Consider the following 20,416-nt stretch of genomic DNA (forward strand, 5'->3'; position numbering starts at 1 on the left):
GTGTTTTCACAACGGTCAAGTCACTTCAAGAAAAGGTGGAATCTAGCATGACAAAAGCAATAATCGATATATCTTAATGATCTCTACAGCGGGACTATCCCAAACCCATAAAAAGATCCCCATTTGTTTATGTCAACTGTGAACAGCCGTAAACAATGCACACGTGGGAGCAGTTGTGGAGCTGTTAGCATCGTGGCCGTACTGTCTACAGTCGTTGTTATAAATAAATAAGATCCTGTCCCTGGCACACCACCCAGCCACCTCCTCCTCCTCCTCCTCTGCCGTACCCTGCAGAGAGGAATGGAGTGCTCCCACAGTCTCTGCACGCACAGCTGTAGCTCATTCCCTCTGAAAGGACCAACACAATCCTCAGGGTCTTGTGTCACCAGTTGGTGCGCCATGAGCCCAGCGAATTCCCAGTGCTCCTCAGTGTGGAGCAGCAGGAATACAAAACGAGTTAGCCTGTAATTCAACTTGTCCGCCTTCACATTCAAATTCTGGTCACTGTCTAAACATGTGGAGCTCATTACTGGCCCAGTATAGACAGAGTTGTATGTTAGTCATGTCTGCATTTCATCTCTATTTTGTGAAAATACTCTTAGAAAGGGATTTTGCTAATTGTTCAAATATGTACAATTGTGGATCAGCTCTAAGCCATTAATAAGGACCACATTGCATTATCAAGTTGTAAAAATCTGCCAAAAAGTCTGCACTGCAAATGACTAAGAAGGCTCCTTACAGCCAAAGTTAAGTTATACTAACCAGGACCCCCTGGAAAGCAGCTATATTGAATTGATTAATCAAGGAGAAAAATAATAAGTTGAGTTTAAAGTGTTTTATAAACTTGTTAATAATCTATACTTTATCCAGCACTTTTACTGATGATTCAAGGTTTTACAGACTTTCAAATAGTTTGCTTTGTGAGATGAAATGCTATGATGACAGTGTCCAGCTGAAAGAGGCTCAATCCCAACGACATCAGCAACTCAAAATCGGGCAACTCATACATTACCTGGCAACATATATGTATCACTTCCTCCTGTTAAAACTATCCTGGATACTAACATGACTATCTTGCGCATCTGGAGCCAGAGTCTGCCGAGAGGCGATCAGGGGACACACACACTAGACCACTCTGTCAATCATGACATTTCTATACCATCAAATAATGTTCAAATAAACATAGTTTCAAATACATCATTTTGATAATAACAAACAACAAAAACCATCTTTGGGAAAAAATTATTGACACAAACGTTCACTGTTTAATTTGGACAATATCCCATCCATTAACATGGAGGTGGTTGGATTTATGACCTGTACTGCAGCCAGCCGAGACACAGTGGCTTCACTTTTAGAGAGCTGTCATGTTGATTTTTTTTTATAGTCAATGGGTACAGCATTGAATATTGCATGTCTAACAGCTTTTCCCATATACTTTAATATAATGAGGGAAAATCCCATCTAAGTATCTGAAAATGAAATTGCATTGATACAACCCCCTACATACATACATGGGAAATTATTCTGCTACAGTGGATCTACATTTTGATATTCAGGTTTACACCTGGATTTATGGATTTAAAGTAGTCCCCTTCAGGCTTCCATACAGCCTGGTTTAGCTTAAATTCATGGAGACATTTAAGGCATTTGTGTGCAGAGGAAAATATGTACATTTAACCTCTTAGCTCCAAGAAGAGCACCCACCCACTAATCACTGTGCACATATGCTGAACTCACAGCAGTATCTGTAGATTGTCAGATTCTGCCTTTGGCTCAGTGGGATGGGGGCAGAGCAGATGCTGTGACAGGAAGTTACTAACGTGGTCCAGATGTGAGGACAAGAGACCACCGCCGACACAGCTGGAAAATGTGAACCACTACAGGCAGCGACTGCAGATGGACACGGGATCGCTGTTAAAGAAAGATCTGTCGAATGACATATGTTCATGTCATTTTAGTAGAAAGAGTAAGACATAAACACGATTAAGGATTTAGTCTTTCCTGAGCCTGTCCTGAGCTCACTGCAGAGGGACACTCAGAATTTAGATCAAAAACCTTATGAGTGATACAAATGTATTTAAAAAAGTTCAATTCAGATATTCTACATATGATACATGATCAATTACTCCCTACACTAATTAGTAAAAGTATCCTGTCAACTCTTAACTGCCCTCTAGTGTTCAAAAAGATGCAATGCAAGACAGAAAAGGGCAAAGGCAGCCAGTCAGACACTATTTTGACAACAGTGCTTTTTTTTATTAATTAATTCACAGGAATTGCACTTTGAAAGGCTAACAAGTAAAACGTGTGAAAGATGAAATTGTCGATTAATAAGTCTAAAAATGGAAAACAAAGGAAAGTAACTTACAGAATAGAAAGACACCCAGAACTTAGTAGGCACTATTACAGAAAATGGTCCAATCAATGAAAATATGACCTGCACTGACAAAGAGGCATGGCTAAGTGATCATTTCTTTGGGCTGCTCGGTTTTTCTATTAACAGTGTTTCTACAGTCTGGAATGAACTTCCTCCAGAGAGCTGCATCCACCTCCGAGCAAAACCAAAGTCTCCTGTGTCCTCAGCTTTTACAGTCCATTAAAGCTCATCACTAATCCTCATCTTCCTCTTCATCAATTAAGACCATCTTCCGTCTACGCTTCACAGGAGCAGAGATATCCTCCTGCTCTGAATCTGCATCACTCTTTGTATCCATATCCATGGCAGTGGAGGAGTCTGCCTCTGTGTAGAGAGAACTGTGTTAAGGCTGCTATTATGATTAAACATCACTTCTACATGATTTAACCATAGACTGAACATAAAGATTGACATATATATATACATACACAGTATAGGTCATAAACCATGCGCATGTTAGTGGATGGGACAAGTACAAATACATTTTGCTCAAAGATGGATTTTGTTATTTAAGGTAGTTATTATCACACTAATGTAGGTGTAAGTAGGTTTCTGATTAGCTTTAACGTCATGATTGACTGCTGATACTGACTCACTATTGGCCGAGTGCATGTAACAGCAGTCATATATACAGCAGCTCAACAACATCATCAATACTGCAGTGTTTATGGGTATTTCAGCTTCATTTTTTAACTACAGGGGGAAGTGGAGATGTGTCATCCATCTTTATAAACAGTCTATGTCTTAAATACATTAAAACTCAAGTTTCTAAATTGGTTTCCAACCAAGTGAGTAAAATACCATTCTCCTCCTCCTCGTCATCGTCCATCACTCTGCTTCTTTTAGCTGATTTCTTCTTTTGGGACCTGATGTGATTGAAGTAGATGAATTAAATGTAAAAATAGACATCTCTCAGCTGTGGTTTGGCTTATCTGATAAACAAATACAAAGGGGGATAGCTCACCTCTTAGCTGTACTTCCTGTATCCTCCATGGAGGTGAAATCTGATACAGAGGCAAAAAAAAAAAAAATACAATGTTAATGCTCGACCCATCGAATTAGCAGCAGATTTACAAGGAACCAGAAATACAACACTGCAGCTGTATGCCTCCGGCAACCAGTGCAGTTTCTGTGTACATACATTTTCCAGATTCATAAAAGGTCACGGTGACCTTTACTTTTGACCATTGAAATATGTGATCACTTTGAGTACAAGTCAAAACTAATTGTGCCAGATGTAATTGAATTCCCCACATGCTGATATATCACATTTACAGGAACATAAGGTCACTGGGATCTTGACCTTTGACCTCCAGGCCCCAAAAATGAATCACTTCATCCTTGGGTCCAAGTGAATATTTGTACCAAATTTGGAGAAATTCTCTCAAGGAATTCTTGAGATATTGCTTTCACAGAAATAGGACAGACCCGAAAACATAATAAAAACACAGGTGAACCGGTCTTCACGATTGAATTTAAATTTACAGTTCAAAAAGCAAAACAACATTTTAGTCTTGCAGTGGATTTCAATTATTTTGTTGGGAAATTATGTATATTCTCAGGAAAGCAAATGCAACATTCCTGGCTGCTTGCGACTTGCATATAATGTGCAGCATGTAACTTAATGCTTACATTATATGAGAAAGCTGTAATTAACTGGTGTCATCTGACACCACAAGCCGACGATTGTGCAAGACCAGACATACCTGTATGCTTGGTGGTGCGGGGTTTCCTTTTTCGTGAGAGCAGCAGAGCTCTCAGAGCCTGAGTTCTCTGTTCACCTGACACCTCTGCTTCCTCCTCCTTCTCCTCCCCCTTCTCCTCCTCAAGGTGTTTTTCAGGTTGACTCGAGGGTCTCTCCTGCTCCTCACCAACTCTAGGTTCGTCCTCTCTCAGACTGAGAGCTGCAGCTGCACTGCGGAGCTGGGATACGCTGATCTTTGCTGGGATTCTCCAGAAAGTTTCCTGGTTACCAAACATTAACTCTGTTAATTACCTCCACCAAAGAGGTTATGTTTTCACTTGCATTTGTTTGTTAGTCAACACTGTAAACATGTGAAATTTGGTAACTTTTCAAATAAAAGTCTGGATATAGTGTCTTTAAATGCGGTTTTATTTTAATGGGACTGATGGGCCTTTGTGGAGGTGTGCACTCCACCGAGTGCCCTTCTAGTACATTTTCAAATGTTGGCAACATTATATGATTTTTTTCTTATTCTATCGAATTAATTATTTAGTTAATTTAAAATCAAACACAACACAACAAAACCGTCATTAGCAAAAGATTAGAAACAAGTTATGGCACTGATTTGGTGACATCATTAAAAAAATAAACACCTGTTCATTTGCCGGTGGTCGCATCCCCAGTTTGCGTAACAGTCTCTGGATGCTCTTGTTATCCATGGCGTCCTCATTTGTCTCAGTCAGAGGGACCAGTGGCACAGGCTGGGACAGACCTGGACAGAACGATTTTATTTACTCAAACTTAACTTCCACCAATCCTAAAGTAACTTTCAATACAGTAAAGAAATGAAACAAGTCCAAAATGTTTCACTCACCATCTTCTTCTCGGTCATTTGCTGTTCTGTTAAGACAGTTCTGAAGCCACAACAGAGGTCCAGACATGCCTTATAAAACATGAAATCAGTTCTTTATTCATGTTGTCCAAGAAAGTTTGAAAAAAATAATTGTCTTGGAAATACTTGCTTAATACTTTATAAAAAACAGACTAGCATTATCTTCATAAATAAATTATATTCCAAAATTCTTATTAAATATTTTACATCTCAGCCTTTGGCCATTTTAATTTAATAAAGGTTGAGAAAGTAGAGTAAAGTTTGGATGTAGTCTCACCTCCCTGATGCAGAGCAGTGACCATGTTGCCTACATCAGCTCTCCTCTCCACTGGGGCCGGCACACGTTGGCTCTTCCGCACGTGATTTTGGGATTCTTCCCTCTCCTGCTCTTCATCTTCCTCACTCTCTTCAGACTCATCCTCTCCCTCATCTTTGTCCATAGAATCATCCAGGTCACCTTGTGTTAATTCTGACAGGAACTCTTCTTCAGTCTGTGGCAAAAAAAAAAAGTCCCTCCATTTTACCGACACCATTTCTTTAAAAAATACTAGATCACAGGGAGCTTATATTTAGTAAGTCTTCAAATAATTAATCTTTTCTACAAAAAAGATGGATAGTACATCTAAAATAACTTTACCATTTTTTCCCCAGAACTCTTCCCGTGAGCATTACGACTTCTCTTCTTATAGAGTTCTCTTCTCTCAGACACCAGGCCCATGCTGAGCAGCTTGTCCACCACTCGTGCACGGGAGCGCTTGGCCGTGAGCTTCTTCAGGATATTACCCAGCACATCTGTGAGAGTACAAGAGGGTCACCACCCAAACCATGAAGTGTTTCTGAGACTACTGTTACTACAGGGACTGGAACAGAGGGGACAGGTACAATGAAAGGTCGCGTAATTCTCTCATGCACGACATAATGAGCCAAGTACCGTCAGAATCTTTGTACTCCTCAAACAGCATCTGCAGCTCCTCCTCCTGCTCCTCAGTCCAAAGTACAATGCGGGTACCGATCCTTTGGGAAAAATAAAAACACATCAGTTCAGATTGTAAACCTTGCAAAGCCTTTCTTACTCTCCATATTCTTTCTAGAGTACATACTTCTGTTTCTTCAGCTCCTTAGCGTTGTCCACCAGACCCATACGCACCAGCTGCGTCACGACCTGCCGCCGAGCTCGGGTGCTGCCACTGAGCAATGGCAGCAAAGTCTCCACTATGTCTGGCACTAGACATAGGAACAGTGAGAAAAATGAATTCACAAGTAGCTAGCAATGAAACTACATCAAATAACACAACAAACAGAAAAGATGTGGGAACATCAAACAAAGAGAAAGCCAACCTTCAGAATGACGGTGCTCCTCAAAGAGCTTGCGCAACTCCTCTTCCTCCTCCTCAGTCCAGGTTTGTTTAGTTCCCTCTCTGATATATGTAGGGAGACAATTTTTGCTAATTTGTTATAAGTAATGCCAGGTCATGATTTCCCCTATGTTCCTCCACCGATGCAAAATAATTTTATATATAAATTATTTATAATAAAGACACAGAATATAGGCCTGGTATCCTGGTACCGAATTACTCTGCCACATGTCCTTCCTCCACAATCTCCTGCTGAGTTCCATCAAGTTAAATCAATTGAATCAAAGTCCATCTTTGACCTATATTTTAGTAACAAATGCAATTTTAACATAACACAAAGCTAGACACAAACAAAAAATAAAGAAAAACAAAAAATGGAGAAACTGACCCGTCTTTGCTGTAGCCCTCCGTCATCTCACGTACAGCTCCCACATTTTTCCAGAACAGCAGTTCAACATATGCCTTGTTGTTTTCTGTTGCCAGTGAAAAGAAACGCTTCAGCACATACTTGGCAAAGGTCACCAGTTCCTGTGAAGGATAGAATGAAAGTGTGAATCTTGGATTTAAGGTACTGTACAGTCTAGGTCATCAAAAAGGTTTTATTCTCTCTCCTATCTGTTATTACTGTACCCTGTAAGCAGCTGCAGCGGGGTCACTCAGGATTTTGTTGAAAAGGTTGAACACCGACAGCTGGAAAAGCAGGGCGTCCATTTTGAGGTCAAAGGCCAGGCGGTGCAGCATTCGAACGATGCAGTGGTTTGTGTGAGGGGAGTTTTTTGAGAAGGATTTTAATAGGACGAGGTATGGATGCACGATATTGGAGCTGGCAAACCTGAGGGGGGGTAAGAGAAGGTGACATCTTAATAGAAAAGTCACTAATTGTTTGAAGAAGCAGTAGGAAAAGTATCGGTCATGAAGGTCATCCTCAAAGTTAGTGCGACTGTTTTGCTTACTTCTTGATGAAGTCAAGAAAGTTGAACTCGGTTTCAGAAACTTGGACGGACTCCAACTCTTCTTCTTCTAACTCTAATCCATCATCATCCTCCTCCTCTACCACAGGCTCAGGAGGAGAGGACCCTGAAATGAAAAGGTAACGTTTAACCCCAACGCTACATGGATGCTCTGGTACAAAGTAGAGCCCCAATAATTAGTCAATCAACAGAAAATGTGTCCTCCACTAGTTTAACAAGAGATCGATTTAATTATTTGAATTATTTTCATCAAGAAAAAAAAATGGATGGCAGAGGAATCAATGCTCAAAATAATGGTTAAATGTGGCCTTAGTACAAAGGGTCACTGTTTTACTTGGCAGGTTGGCGTGCATGATCTGCTTGAGCAGCTCCAGTTCCTCCTCAGGATCCACATCAGCTGAACCAAACACGTCTCCCTCCGGCCACACCTCTCTGAGGACGACAAGGGGACAGTCTTAAAGACATAACTAGAAGTGACTGGTCTGACAGGTTGTTGGAATAACAGCTTAAATCACATGATCAATTACAAAAAGGAATCGGAAACAATTCTGAAAATGAATTGGTGGTTATTGTAGTTGAATCAAGCAATTCCCAAAATATTTATTGGTTCCTGTTTCTATGTAAAAATTCTTTTTTTCTCTACATTATATTATTTTTAAATAAATAAATATTTGGGACTGTTGGTTAGGGATAATAAAGCATTTTAAAATGTCATCTTTGGCTCTCAGAACTCTTAGAAAAAAACAAAATCTGTAGACATATTTATTGATAAAGAAAAATAACTGAGTCTAACTGACCTGGCAGCTCGTAGCAGTGCCAGTGCTTCTGGTCCCAGTCGACCCAGCATGGCGTCCTTAACTCGTACCATAGCCTCAGTCCGCTGCTCCTCTAGGGGAGTTTCAGATGTGGCATCGAATGGAACAATGCTTTCAGTCAAAGACTCTGACAACTGTGCACAGCAAAGCAGAAAAAACATTTTCAAGTTTAGAAAAACTCTCAGATGTGAAATACTCCTGTGCAGAATGTGCCCCTCATAAACTTCCACTACAACACAACACAAATTCAGATGATAAATAGTCTCTGCTCCGTCTTGAAGTCCATTCTTACACTGACCTGAAACCCTGAAGTCTTCAGCTCCTCCTCCACAATCCTGAAGGCTTCCGCCAGGGCTTCTGGAGTAGTCTCTGGATTTGGGAGATTTTTATCGCCTCGAGACTTTTTCCGCCTCACCTTCTTCTTCTGCAGAGAAACCACAGATAGATATTGATAATCCAAGCACATGCTAATGGAAAACATTTACACATGCACTAGAAAACTAAATATTACCTGAACCATCAAGTTTCTGCGACCTTTGCAGAAGCGTTCCAACATGCGCAAGAAAAGATGAGTCGACTCCACCAAGTCTTTGAGGTAAGACTGAGGCTGTTTGGTTTCATCAAACTTCCTCAGCAACGTTAGAAAAATCTCCCTGTATTCCATCAGGTAGAAGATGTTACCTGGAAGGTTTCAACGAATAGATGAGACGTTAATGTTGACATATTCAAGATCTAGATAAGAATTTTAATCGAGTTTGTTGCATAACAAAATCCTTATTTAAAGCAAAATGGAATGATGAGAGAACCTGAGTTCAGTTAGACCCAAAACCAGCTAAATACCAGAATTTAATCACAAAATGAAATACTGCGAGCATCTTACTTTTAATAACGTTAGAACTCTGACGGATGCTGTCATCCTTTGACTGATCCATCTCGTTCACAGTGAGCAGCAGTTCTTGATATGCCTTTAGAGCCAAGTGCATCCTAGAGAAGAAAAAGAAACATCAGTCTGGGCCCAAACGTTTTCTTTACTCATGCCAGCAAACATTTCAACGCTGAAAAGTTGAAACTTCTAAACCAAAACGTTGTCAGGAGTTGAAATTTAGAGAGTAATTGAATTGCTTATTATGCAAACGTGACCATCGGGTTGCTTGAAAACTACTCTTTGACACTGTTAGGGTCTGAATTTATAAGTCTGGTTGTTTTGTGGTTTAAGTGCAACATTTGTCACTCTATAGATTTTGCTGTCAACCCTCAGGTTGATAAAATGTTGGCAGGCCTGCTTCAGAGTGATCTTCTTACCGGCGGGACCAGGATGTGGCCTCTTTGCGGTCGGTCAGCAGCATCTCATAGTAGTTGGTGATGTTGCGCTCGATGAAGTGAAAGGCACGGACGGAAATGGTCTCAGAAACCAAGTCAGCCCGGAAACCGTTGCCACGATTGAAGGCCATGAAAAAGCTGAGGGACCAGAGGTAGTAAGTTTCATCGTGTTGCTGAGTTTGCTCTCGAATCAGACTTTCCTGTGAAGGACAAGAGGAAACGGGTCAAAAACCATGTGCTATGTAGGCTGTCAATGGTAAATAAAATAAAAAATACTGTTAATACAATCTAATACACTGACTCATTCCTGACAATGAGGCTTACCTTGACCAGGTACATGAGGTGGTTGTAGCAGTTCTCCAAGAAGTCCATGCAAAACTCTCGCAGGAAGAGTCGCACGTTTAAGGCGGAACGTCGTTTCTCCTTACTTTCCTTGGCCTGTCGATTCCTCTTTGGAACCCGTCTCAACGTTTTGCCTGTGTCATGAGTGTAATGTTTGAACTAAGAAAAACAAAAAATAGAGACCTGTATTAAAATCATTTTTGTTAAGGTTGTTAATACTAAGGTTTCTTCACATGACAGAGGAGTGGAGCTACTCACATTATGAATATTTCTGTGATAGATCACATCATTGTCTCCGATTGCCTTGAGACCTTGGACAACATAGGATCCTCCAAAGCGAGAGTGTCTAATAGAGAGAGATCATCACACAGAATGTGACATAGCACACGCAGAGAGATATTCTTCAGTCTGGTGGTACTTCTTTACCTTATACTTCCAACAACCACACCTATTATTGTTTGTGCTTGGTTTGTTTTGTTTTATTTTCCTTACTCCTTTAAAGCAGCTTTATTTACCTTGAAAAGTGTAAAGGTTGTTATTACTTTTTTAATAAAGCTGTGTTGAAACTAGACTTTATGTCCACTGGTCCATCTTGTGACCTTGACAGTAAAGAGCTTGTTCGTCACCTGGTTCCTCTTTGTAAAGTGCGAGAACGTTTCTCTGCGAGCTCTTTCTGCCTCAACACCTCCAGTTCCTGAACGTCTCTCTGCTTCTCCTCCGTTGAACGAGCGTGACCAGCGCTCACCAGAGCCTCCGGGGTCTAGAGGAGAGGAAGAGGAGGAGCTCAGAACACAGAAAACAGCTGGAAATCTCTATGTGAACAACATCAGTATATTCAATCTAACCTGGTCTCTGAACATGAGGGAAATGATTTCCAACACATGCATGCTCCACTGCTGCTCACTCTGAGCTGACGCCAGGAACTTTACCAGGTCATCAAACCCACTCATGTGAATGGCCCACAGCAGCCTGTCATGGATGCTGGCATCATCATCCACTTTCTACAATGAGGAGGACAGACAAAGATTGGGGAAGGAGAAATTAAAGGTAGCTGAGATGAAAGCTAAACCAAGGGGTTTGTCTCAATGAGAATAAACATGGTATTCATGTTAAAATCAGACCTTCTCTTCACAGGGGTCTGCAGGTATATGTAGCACGTTCCTGACCAGCAGCAGGACCCTCTCTATCAGTAGGTTATCCTCCTCTTGCCTCTCCTCCCAGTCCTGACAGAGAAACACATGAACAAACAGAAGCATTATATAATGTAGTTAACAGGCAGGATGGAGGCAAAGAGGATTACCAGTAAAACACTCACCAGTTGCAGAAGGTTGTACAACATCTCACTTAAAATGCCAAACACCTTTTCACTGGCAAATGCCTGAAAATAAAAAGGACATTCTGCTTAATCCTATATCACAATGTTGACTGCGTAAATATATAAATATAAATATAAAACATAAAATAAAGTGTTTAAGCAATTAAATGAGTTCAGGTACCTCTTTATAGGCTTGTAAATGAGATGTCACTTGCAGAAAGTGATGTCTAAACACAGGGTCGTCAGGGACTTTACCAAAGCAAAGCATAGCAGGCTGAGTGAGGTTGACCATGAGCCTGAGAAAAAGTAGATAGGAGTCATATGAGCGACAATTGTTTAACTTGTTTACCAACAACTACATCTTCCAAAAAAGAAAAAGAAAAATTGCATGACATTGTAGTGTGAGTGGTTTTTTTTACCTGATAGAGGCATCAAATAAGGCTTTATCTTGCCCATGTTGAATGATAATAGGCAGAAGGTCATTCTGTACAATCTGGCCTGCTCCCAGCTCTTGGCGGACATCACGGGTGTCATCCTCATGGCGTAAATACCTGATCAAGTCTTTCACACTCTCTGAAATACAGATAGAGGAAACATTTCACCGATGACTGTTTCAAATGCAAAAATAAATAGCTTTTTCTCCTTAGTAACTAAATATTTGACCACTTCAGAACAACTTACCCAAACAATCTGTTTCCTTGTGATAGGTGTCCCCCTCTAGATAGCCGAGAGCACTGCAAGTTGCCAGAAGTTCGCAGTTCATCCTGAATATGTCCATACACCATCAGCCAGCACAAAGGAAATGAAAAGACACACACTTTCAGTATCTCAAAATCAAAAGAGCACATCACAAACAGCTGTTTTTACTATGATCGTTGAGGACAAGGACAATGCAATGTATGAACTTTCTAATTTTATGTTTGTTTTATGTCACCTCCCCTGAGATTATATTAGTGTCACAAATGTTATCAAGATTAAACATTTTCACATCAGTTGATATTGGCAAATATCACGATTAAATTAAAATGATAATTTCTATCGAGTTTCCAGACTGGCTGTTGCTCCTGAATGCAGATTGTGGTTTTAAACTCTTCTTCATCAGCAGAGAATGATGACACTTGATAAACAGTAAAACATTTCACAAATCTGAGGTAGAACATTTAAAACAGTTGGTGTAGTGCACCTCCTCACTATCTTTCAACAATGCAGGAACAATTTATTGACAGATATTGATCTGCAGTAAATATTGTTGCCATGTCTAGATTATATCTAGCCATTAAAATGTCAATAACATTATGATTAAATGTTCTGTTCAGTTCAAGTTTTACTTTGATAACATTTTGAGTTACTTGTACCTTGGGCACTTCATTGTTTCTATTCCTACTACATCAAATTGAGAGAAAATAATGCACATTACATTTTTCTGGTTACTTCAAATATTCAGATGAACCATTCTGAATATCGTCTACAAATAACGCTGTTAGATTATTGTTCTTATAGATTCATATCAGACTGCCTGATTGCAGCAGAATATGAAGTAGAACAAGTTATAATCACCAGCTTGAACATTAATGAGACTTGCACGTCACTGCACCAACAACATAATGTAAAATACAATGACATTAGTTAGTACGAGCTGAAGTATGTGCTCCACTTGTTGCTAATGCTAATGTTATGTAGCCGCTGGTTAGCTCCAGTTCACAGCAGCCTGGCTGCAGCGCGCTCTGACTTCCGGTCCGCTTCAGACAATGATAGAGTTACCTGCAGGTCTGAGTGCTGCTCCTCCTCGGGGGTCGCGTTCAGCAGCTGGAGGAGTTCAGTGTTTGTGAAGACGTGTAGAGATGGAGTCAGTCTGAAGTCTCTGACAAGACCGAGCGGACAAGTCTCGCGCCAACACACCGGATGTAGAATGTCGTCACGACCGCTGAATTCTACACCCTCGGTTTTGTTTTCCAGGCAGCACATGGCTGCGCACCGACACAGGGAACTTCATCGATCACATGACACAGGTCACGCTTTGATGGAGAGAGTTGGGACTGAAGCCATGTTTGACATGTGGATTAGCCTGACTTCATGAAGTCACTTGAATTTGCGAGCAGTTTGAGCTGGAACCATTTTCCAAACAGGTAATGGCATCAGCAAACGACAAAACATCTAATGTTTAAGTGTCACGCTTCAACTCAACCAAACAGCGAACGGCATGTATGTTGAAATAGAATCAGGCAAAAAAACAATCGGTGTCCTCAGTTGACCAGACGTCTTATTTCAATTTGACCTTTGCGGTCTACACAACCTACCAAGGAGGCGGCCTTCATTGGCCGGGTAGACTGTGTTCTCCAAAGGTTGAGATACAGCAATTATCAGATACCAGTAACAATAGACCACATATCAGGTGACTGCAGGAAATTTGGAATGTAAAGAAAGGCATGATGGAGGAAAAGAAAATCAGAGGGCTAACAGGAGCAGGTACATAGGCCACTGATGTGACTGGAGTGTGGTGGTGGTGGACAAGGAAGTGGCAGGAATTATCTCTAGAGAAAACTGGACTGAAGAGGAAAATCTGAAAAATCTCAAGTTAAATAACTCCAGGAGATGGCAGCATTGCAGCATCATGGTTGCAAGCTGCTGATGAACCCCAAAGAAGAAGAAATGTTAGACTCATGTAACCATTCTGATCAACACTTCACTTTAGCAGGTGGCGTTAATGCAGCTAAAAGCTGTTTCCCAACCACCATTGAACAAGAATAGAAGAATAAAAGTTGTTCTGATTTTAGTCTTCACTCTACTTGCCTTTGAACTGTCATTGTTGCTTGAGCTTGAATATACTGATTGTGCAGCACTCTTTATCTAACTGGGGTTATTGGAGAAAAATAAATAATCTATCACTCAATTTTTAATCAATGTATAAAATCTGCATGTGATGCCACTTTATGCAGAAGTCTTTCCCCTGGCAAGGAACTGGTGACGCATGATCATGGAGTGAACTACTAAAGGTAAAGAACTTTTAGGCAGCCTCCTGAACTACCAGACATCTAAAGCCTAAGAGAAGAGAAGCCAGGTAAAGGTATTTTAAACTTTTTTTATGATGAGCTGTCTAAAGAGCCATTACAAAATGTTGCTATATGCTATATCCTCAGAACATTAAGTTGAGACTGACAATGACTGTCTTAAATACCTGATTAAAATGGTTCTAACAAATAGTATGCACACAGGCCTTTACATGGGACTAATACCAATGCCATGGTAGTCACCTATAAGAAGAGCACAGGTTTGAACCCTGTTGTGTTTCCCACTCAATTCAGAATTCACTGACACGCACTAGAGCACATACTTTATCTCTTCCAAGGTAAACTATCATGGGATTTTCAAGTTCTTATAGTAGAAAAAAAAAGGATTTGTACTGCAATTTAATGGGTTCTTCCCAGGCCCGGCCCCATACCTCCACTCAGTTTGGTGGAAGTTGGTTTGAGTTGTTTTTGCATAAGCCTGCTGACAAATAAATCAACAAACAGACGCAGGTGAAAACATTTCCTCCTTGGCTGAGGTAATAACAATAACAACTGCCCTTTCGTCTAGCTATAGAGCAGTGGGAGTGAGATGCTCTGATTTGAATTAGTCCCTGAAAGCGTCTGGGTGACTTGACAGCATATCAGTGAAGGTTAGGCCCACGATGTCGTGTGTGGAGAAAAACTCTTGAGATGGAAATGAAGAAAAACACACTTCTGTACATTACTTTTCAACATCACTTAGTCTTGTTGATTCGTTCGTGATAAATGGACTGACAAGAAAACCCAGGTTTGTTCCAATTCATTTTATTATTCGCACTTACATATTCATTCTTCAGTGTTGCCAGATACACACAGAATCGCAAAGCACATTCAGCCAAAGTCTTGTCAGTAGTCGACAGTCGTATTTTAACTGTCAACATTTCCTCTCTGCTATTTGTGTATTGATGATCCATGTCTTTATTGATTTGGTGATTTGCACAATAAGAGGATCGCAAAGCTTCTAAAACAAATGCCTACATGTGAATTTAGTCTCGATCTGTAATTGAAGGTGTGTTGAGAGAAAGGACAGAGTCAGAAGGTTGATAAGCACAGTCCTATCTACGACTCGATGGTCTAACTTCCTGCATCTAACCTAGATATTTTTGCCTGTAGTTTAGATATTTTCGCCTGTAGTTTAACATGCTGCTATAAATGTGTGGTCGTCTAAGCACTCCACGGGATTGCACTGTAAATCAAGGCCTCAGGTGGTACGTTAATAAAGGGGTTTGTGTTAGCAAAAGTTGGGTGGCTTCAATAGCACCAAGGTGACGCTGTCGAAAGGGATTCATTCAACATTGCACCTACACTAAGACTCTTTGCTCAACAGATAAACACATAACTAGTGGCAATGAGGACTAAATATATATGTATCAGGTTCTCTTTTTTTCTAATGAATTTTCTCTTTTTTTTTTTCCATGTATTTATTTTCTACGATGGCACTGGCCTTCACATGTTCTAATCAGTTTTCATCTACTCTTCCTTATCGTCCTTGTCGGCTCCATCACTGTGGCCTGAGTCTCTTTCCTTCTCCCTCCTGGACTCCTTCACCACCTGACAGGAAAGAAACGGTCCAATTAGCTCAAATATTTTTTGCACAATTTTTTGGTTACATTATTTTTGTATCTCACAATTTCCATAATGCAAATAATAACAGTTATTTTTGCATTATGTCTTTTCATTTTGTATGAATTGTTGTACCTCTCCATCTCTAGTCTCAACTGTCTTTATCAGCACAGTCCTCTTGCTCCCGCTCACTGGAGTTTGTTCATAGTCTATGAAAAGTCAGATTAAAATGCTGCTGAGTTTTTACATGAAAATACATTTTCTTTCCACAAATAGATTTTTTTTCTCTGTTTTCGATGATTGAATCATCACTGATTTGACGTATAATTGAAGTGTATTAAAAGGAAGCCCTGAGACTGTGATCCTCTTATATTTGATATGAGCGAAGGAGAAGCTTACCTCGGTCTCCAAAGTGATTGCTCATACCCATGCTTAACATGGGGACAGTAATCCTAAACAGAAATATGAGATGTATTTACTAACATGTTCTGAAAAAAGGAATTTGCTCTTGCTCTGAAGATCTTAATTGACGTACGTACAAGTCTGTGAAAAAAGGAAAAAAAAAATGTTCTCCCTCACCTGCTCTCCTCCCCCTCCAGCAGTTTACGGTAAGTGGCGATCTCGATGTCCAAAGCCATTTTCACATTGAGGAGGTCCTGGTACTCCCTAAGGTGGCGAGCCATCTCGTCCTTCAGATGGCGGATCTCTTCCTCCAGTCTGCCCACATTGTCCTGGTAGTTGCCAATCTCATTGCCAAACTGGTCCTCCATTTCTCGCATCTGCCTCAGCAGAGCTTCATTCTGAAAAAAGACAACAGCACGTCACCATCGTTTTCTCATAAATACCCCTACATGACAGATTGATATAGGAAATCAACGGGTGGTTCTTTGCCTCACCGTATTCTTCACAGCATCAACTTCACAGGTGAGGGACTGAATCTGCCTCCTGGACTCATTGGCTTCCTGCTTGGCCTGCCTCAGCGCGTCAGTGTTGCGCTTTGCAGACTCAGTCAAATCCACAAACTGTGAGGACAAAAGGTGAAATACACTGGAATGAATGTTTGTTCCTGTGCTCCTGTGTTATCATCTGTCTGTTTGGCTATCTGCCTACCTTGGACTGGTACCAGTCCTCGGACTCCTGCATGTTCTTTGAGGCGATGGTCTCATACTGAGCCCTGATGTCCCTCAGGGCACCAGTTAAATCAGGCCTGGCGCTGTGGTCCACCTCCATCTTCAGCTGCTGGGTCTGGACACTCACTTGTACGTCCTGGATTTCCTGGTGATAAAGAACAGGACACAAATACTTGTAGATGCTTAAACACAAACCTTTATTAAGGTGTGAGGAGCTAGAACAGTTAGTTTATAACACAATAAGGAGTGTAAGCGTGAAGGGCTCCTGTTCAAAGTCAGTCAATATGCTAATGACTCTCGTTTGATCTTTTGCTGATTCTTTGTCTGCTTGTCTTGCAGATATTGCTAAAATTAAAAAAATTAAAAAGGCATCAAATCAGAGCACGTTTGGTATGCAAAGAAAAGCATTAAATCATTCCACTAACTGTCAGCAATAAGTGGGCATTTTTTCTACAGTAGAGAATGAATGAGTGGCTGGGTTCAGCTAATCACTGGGATGATCCTGTTTGTCATCACTACAAGGGAGTCAGTCGCTTAGGACACATACTGCACATGCAAAAGTTGAGTGTTTCCATAATGTTTGTCTAGATAAGGAAAACACCTAAAAATGAATTTTCCATTATTGCATTGACAGTGAATTGCATAGGTGATAGATTCACTTACTTCATCATGGAGCTTTTTCAGGAATTCAATCTCATCCATCAGAGACTCGATCTTTCTCTCCAGCTCCAGACGAGCCAACGTGGCATCATCCACATCCTAGTAACCAGAAACGAAACATAATTCGCTATTTGTTGCAAAAACGGCAGCTACATTTCCCTTTACATTTTATAGATTTGACATTGCATTATGCTAAAATTTGGATCAGTATGCTATATAAAAACAGATGAGTATGAGTTCCACTTATCTAAAGGTAAAGGCTTGGAAATGAAACTCCAGGTGATGATGGTGAAAGATTTGTCCAAATATTTAGGATGTACATTTTTTTTTTCCACTTCTTTTACTAACCATTTGGCGTTTGGTAGGAAAGTGCCTCAACAAAAACAGTTTAGTCTCTTTTACAGGTCTCTATCATCTTACTCAATTCTATTGAAGATGGAACAAAGCAGTTCATTTTGACCTGTTGCCTTAGGACACTAATCAATATGTTAATCATGGTCCAGTGAGCTGAGTCTTTACCTTGCGGAAGGAAACCAGGTTGCCCTCAGCATCTGCCCTCTTCTGAGCTTCTTCATCCAACCTTTAGAACATAGAGCGAGACAACATATTTCAAACAAGAATTTCCTTTAGCATAAAGAGAGGGCAAAGAACGTTTTTTTTTTTTTTTTTTTAAAGACAACCCTTTCTGTCGAAGGTTACACCAGGGCATCAGCTGGCAAAAAGCTTTCAGGATCAATTTGTTAATTCACTGTCCTGTGAAAAGGGTTTTGGGAGAGCACCCAGTGGGATCAGCAGCTGTTCCTTTCAACTAATGTGGTTTCCCCACAGTTCAATAAGGTCATCCACAGGGTTAGGGTTATGTACACACACTTCCCCTCTATTTATAGATTTTAAATGGTTGTTATAGTATTGACTAGTATTCAGTGAAGAGAAAAAAACAGCTGGGTACTCGTAAGGAGTGGTTTACTAGGTAATTATATCAAATATGAATTGTGTCTGATGTGCTTTAGAAAACTGAGATACTCTCAAAACCAAAAAGGTAATTTTTTGCTTCTGCAAAGAAACTAAAATTGATATTTCATTTGATTTCAGCATCGTTATGCTTCAGGAAACTCCGTTACAATTTATGAGTTGCTGCAATGACTCATCACAAATGATATCACAATGTAAAAAATATGAGTTTTGCTCATTCTCTGCAAAAATAGAAGTTCCGCTGATGTGTGGTCAATATCTGGATACGCCTCCATCTGTCCTGTCGGACAGAAGTCCTGCTCGATAGCAGACATAAAGTAGATTAGTGGGGAAAGCATTAAATCTTGGGGCCTGCTGCCTCATCTTTTATTCATGCTGTGTTACGCGGGGCCCTTTTGTCCTAATGGGGTCCCTGGCACCATACCATCAGCAGTGAGGGACACTCACACCTAATGGAGTCATTGAGTCACATTGATTTTTCCTGACGCTGTTCTCCCTGCTCCTGATATCCAACCTCTCTTCCTCTGGTCCCATTTCCTCTCGCACTCCCCTCCCCGCTCCTCAGCCGGCCCCACCCTTTGTCTGGTCCATCCATCCTGCTCCTCTGTGATCTCATGTCCCTTTGTGTATACATAATGGTGCTTGTTTCCAAGTCTACACATTTATGTTGAAAATGAAAATCAATCATCATATTCCTTATCTAATTAGATCGTAAGAAGCATGTTATACTATTTCTGTTGGTTCCTGTAATGTGGTCATCACCATGTTTCGTGTTGAATAGGGCCTGTGGAAAATATATTTAACAAACATTGACACTCATACATGTAAACAGTCTGGTAGACATGATGCAGTACAGTGTCTTATAGCCAGCATCGCTTAGTGGCGTCCAGGCTACTGATGTGCCACGCCCTACTCAACCATGGTTACCGGATTCAATTGGTTGGTGCCAATAAGAAATCCCTTCCTCCTCTGTGCTTACCGTTGACCAGTAGCAGTGTATTTCAACCTTGTCAATGAAAGCTGTGAGGATGGCATTGTCGTTAAGCGCAGTCTATAGCTCCATGTTATTAAGTATAAAAAACACAACAGGGTAATGTGGAATCAAGAGGAGAGGAACACTGGGAGTCGGACAGCTGGCAACTTTCTCTGTAGATCTATGTACTATAATGGTTTTGCATTTACGTTGAACAGGGTCAAACAATTCCTCAAACTATTTTATAGTCTTCTAACGGTATCCTTCAGTCATCCTAATGTATCATTCATGCACAAACTATCTGTCAATCTGTCTATCCCAATCATTTCATTGATATATCCAGGTAACTGATCTTCATTTCACACTTTACTTTCTTATCTGATCGTGCTGGTACCAACCTCTGCTTGAGCAGAGTCAGGTCCTCAGCCAGGTTGTCCCTCTCCATCTGGAACTGGTCCCTCTCCTTGCCGACGGCGTCAAGCTGGCGCCTCATCTCCCTCATCTCCTCCTGGCAGAGATCCGAGACGCGGTTGGGCTGGCCGTGCTGCTGCTGGCCCTTGAACTGGTTGAGCTCCTGCTGCAGCGCACCGTTCTGCTGCTCCAGGTAACGCACCTTCTCGATGAAGCTGGCAAAACGGTCATTGAGGTCCTGCAGCTCGGCCTTCTCATTGTTGCGGGTGGCCAAGAACTCCTGGTTGATGGCTTCAGACAGGGTGAAGTCCACCTTGTCGTAGGAGAGGCGAGAGGGCTGAGTGGTTGGGCGGGAACGCTGCTGGTGGTAGGAGGTGGCCCGGGACGCCACCATAGGTGAGGATGAACGCATGTAGCGTCCGCTAGACGGGGTCATGCGGGTAGACACAGGAGAGTAGGAGGACATGGAGATGGGGTGTGGGCTCCCAAAAGTGCGCCTGTAGGAAGTGGAGGTTTGCATTGAGTGGGTCATGGTTGATCTCGTTCG

The 20,416-nt window shown here is 41.1% G+C and overlaps 2 protein-coding genes and 1 long non-coding RNA gene across 5 annotated transcripts; 1 reads left to right on the plus strand and 2 right to left on the minus strand.

The window, feature by feature from the left end:
• Positions 1-2,237: 2,237 nt before the first annotated feature.
• Positions 2,238-13,035, minus strand: timeless (timeless circadian clock). 3 transcript variants are annotated; one of them, XM_053445745.1, is made up of 30 exons: positions 12,875-13,035; positions 11,795-11,877; positions 11,533-11,686; positions 11,295-11,409; positions 11,114-11,176; positions 10,920-11,021; positions 10,644-10,799; positions 10,425-10,558; positions 10,057-10,144; positions 9,781-9,957; positions 9,439-9,656; positions 9,017-9,120; positions 8,648-8,817; positions 8,435-8,560; positions 8,119-8,270; positions 7,656-7,753; positions 7,304-7,427; positions 6,981-7,182; positions 6,739-6,878; positions 6,334-6,413; positions 6,096-6,219; positions 5,927-6,009; positions 5,633-5,787; positions 5,273-5,486; positions 4,978-5,046; positions 4,757-4,875; positions 4,126-4,384; positions 3,384-3,435; positions 3,221-3,285; positions 2,238-2,743 (listed from the first exon to the last, which is right to left on the minus strand). In XM_053445745.1, exons 2-30 carry the CDS (start codon positions 11,874-11,876, stop codon positions 2,613-2,615), a joined length of 3,756 nt encoding a protein of 1,251 aa, XP_053301720.1. In that variant the 5' UTR covers position 11,877; positions 12,875-13,035; the 3' UTR covers positions 2,238-2,612. The 3 variants fall into 3 exon arrangements, with proteins under 3 accessions (XP_053301720.1, XP_053301712.1, XP_053301704.1); XM_053445737.1 differs by lacking the exon at positions 12,875-13,035 and having other exon boundaries at positions 3,384-3,423; positions 11,795-11,891; XM_053445729.1 differs by lacking the exon at positions 12,875-13,035 and having other exon boundaries at positions 11,795-11,891.
• A 15-nt stretch (positions 13,036-13,050) lies between these two features.
• Positions 13,051-16,077, plus strand: LOC128460533 (uncharacterized). Its single transcript, XR_008342222.1, has 2 exons — positions 13,051-13,239; positions 14,050-16,077. It is a non-coding gene; the product is annotated as an uncharacterized LOC128460533 (long non-coding RNA).
• On the minus strand, positions 15,477-20,416 carry prph (peripherin). The gene is made up of 9 exons (XM_053445757.1): positions 19,857-20,416; positions 18,033-18,093; positions 17,517-17,612; positions 16,834-16,998; positions 16,620-16,745; positions 16,303-16,523; positions 16,123-16,175; positions 15,859-15,932; positions 15,477-15,711 (listed from the first exon to the last, which is right to left on the minus strand). Exons 1-9 carry the CDS (start codon positions 20,399-20,401, stop codon positions 15,631-15,633), a joined length of 1,422 nt encoding a protein of 473 aa, XP_053301732.1. The 5' UTR covers positions 20,402-20,416; the 3' UTR covers positions 15,477-15,630.

The sequence above is a fragment of the Pleuronectes platessa genome, chromosome 2 (assembly GCF_947347685.1).
Source record: "Pleuronectes platessa chromosome 2, fPlePla1.1, whole genome shotgun sequence".
Lineage (NCBI taxonomy): Eukaryota > Metazoa > Chordata > Actinopteri > Pleuronectiformes > Pleuronectidae > Pleuronectes > Pleuronectes platessa.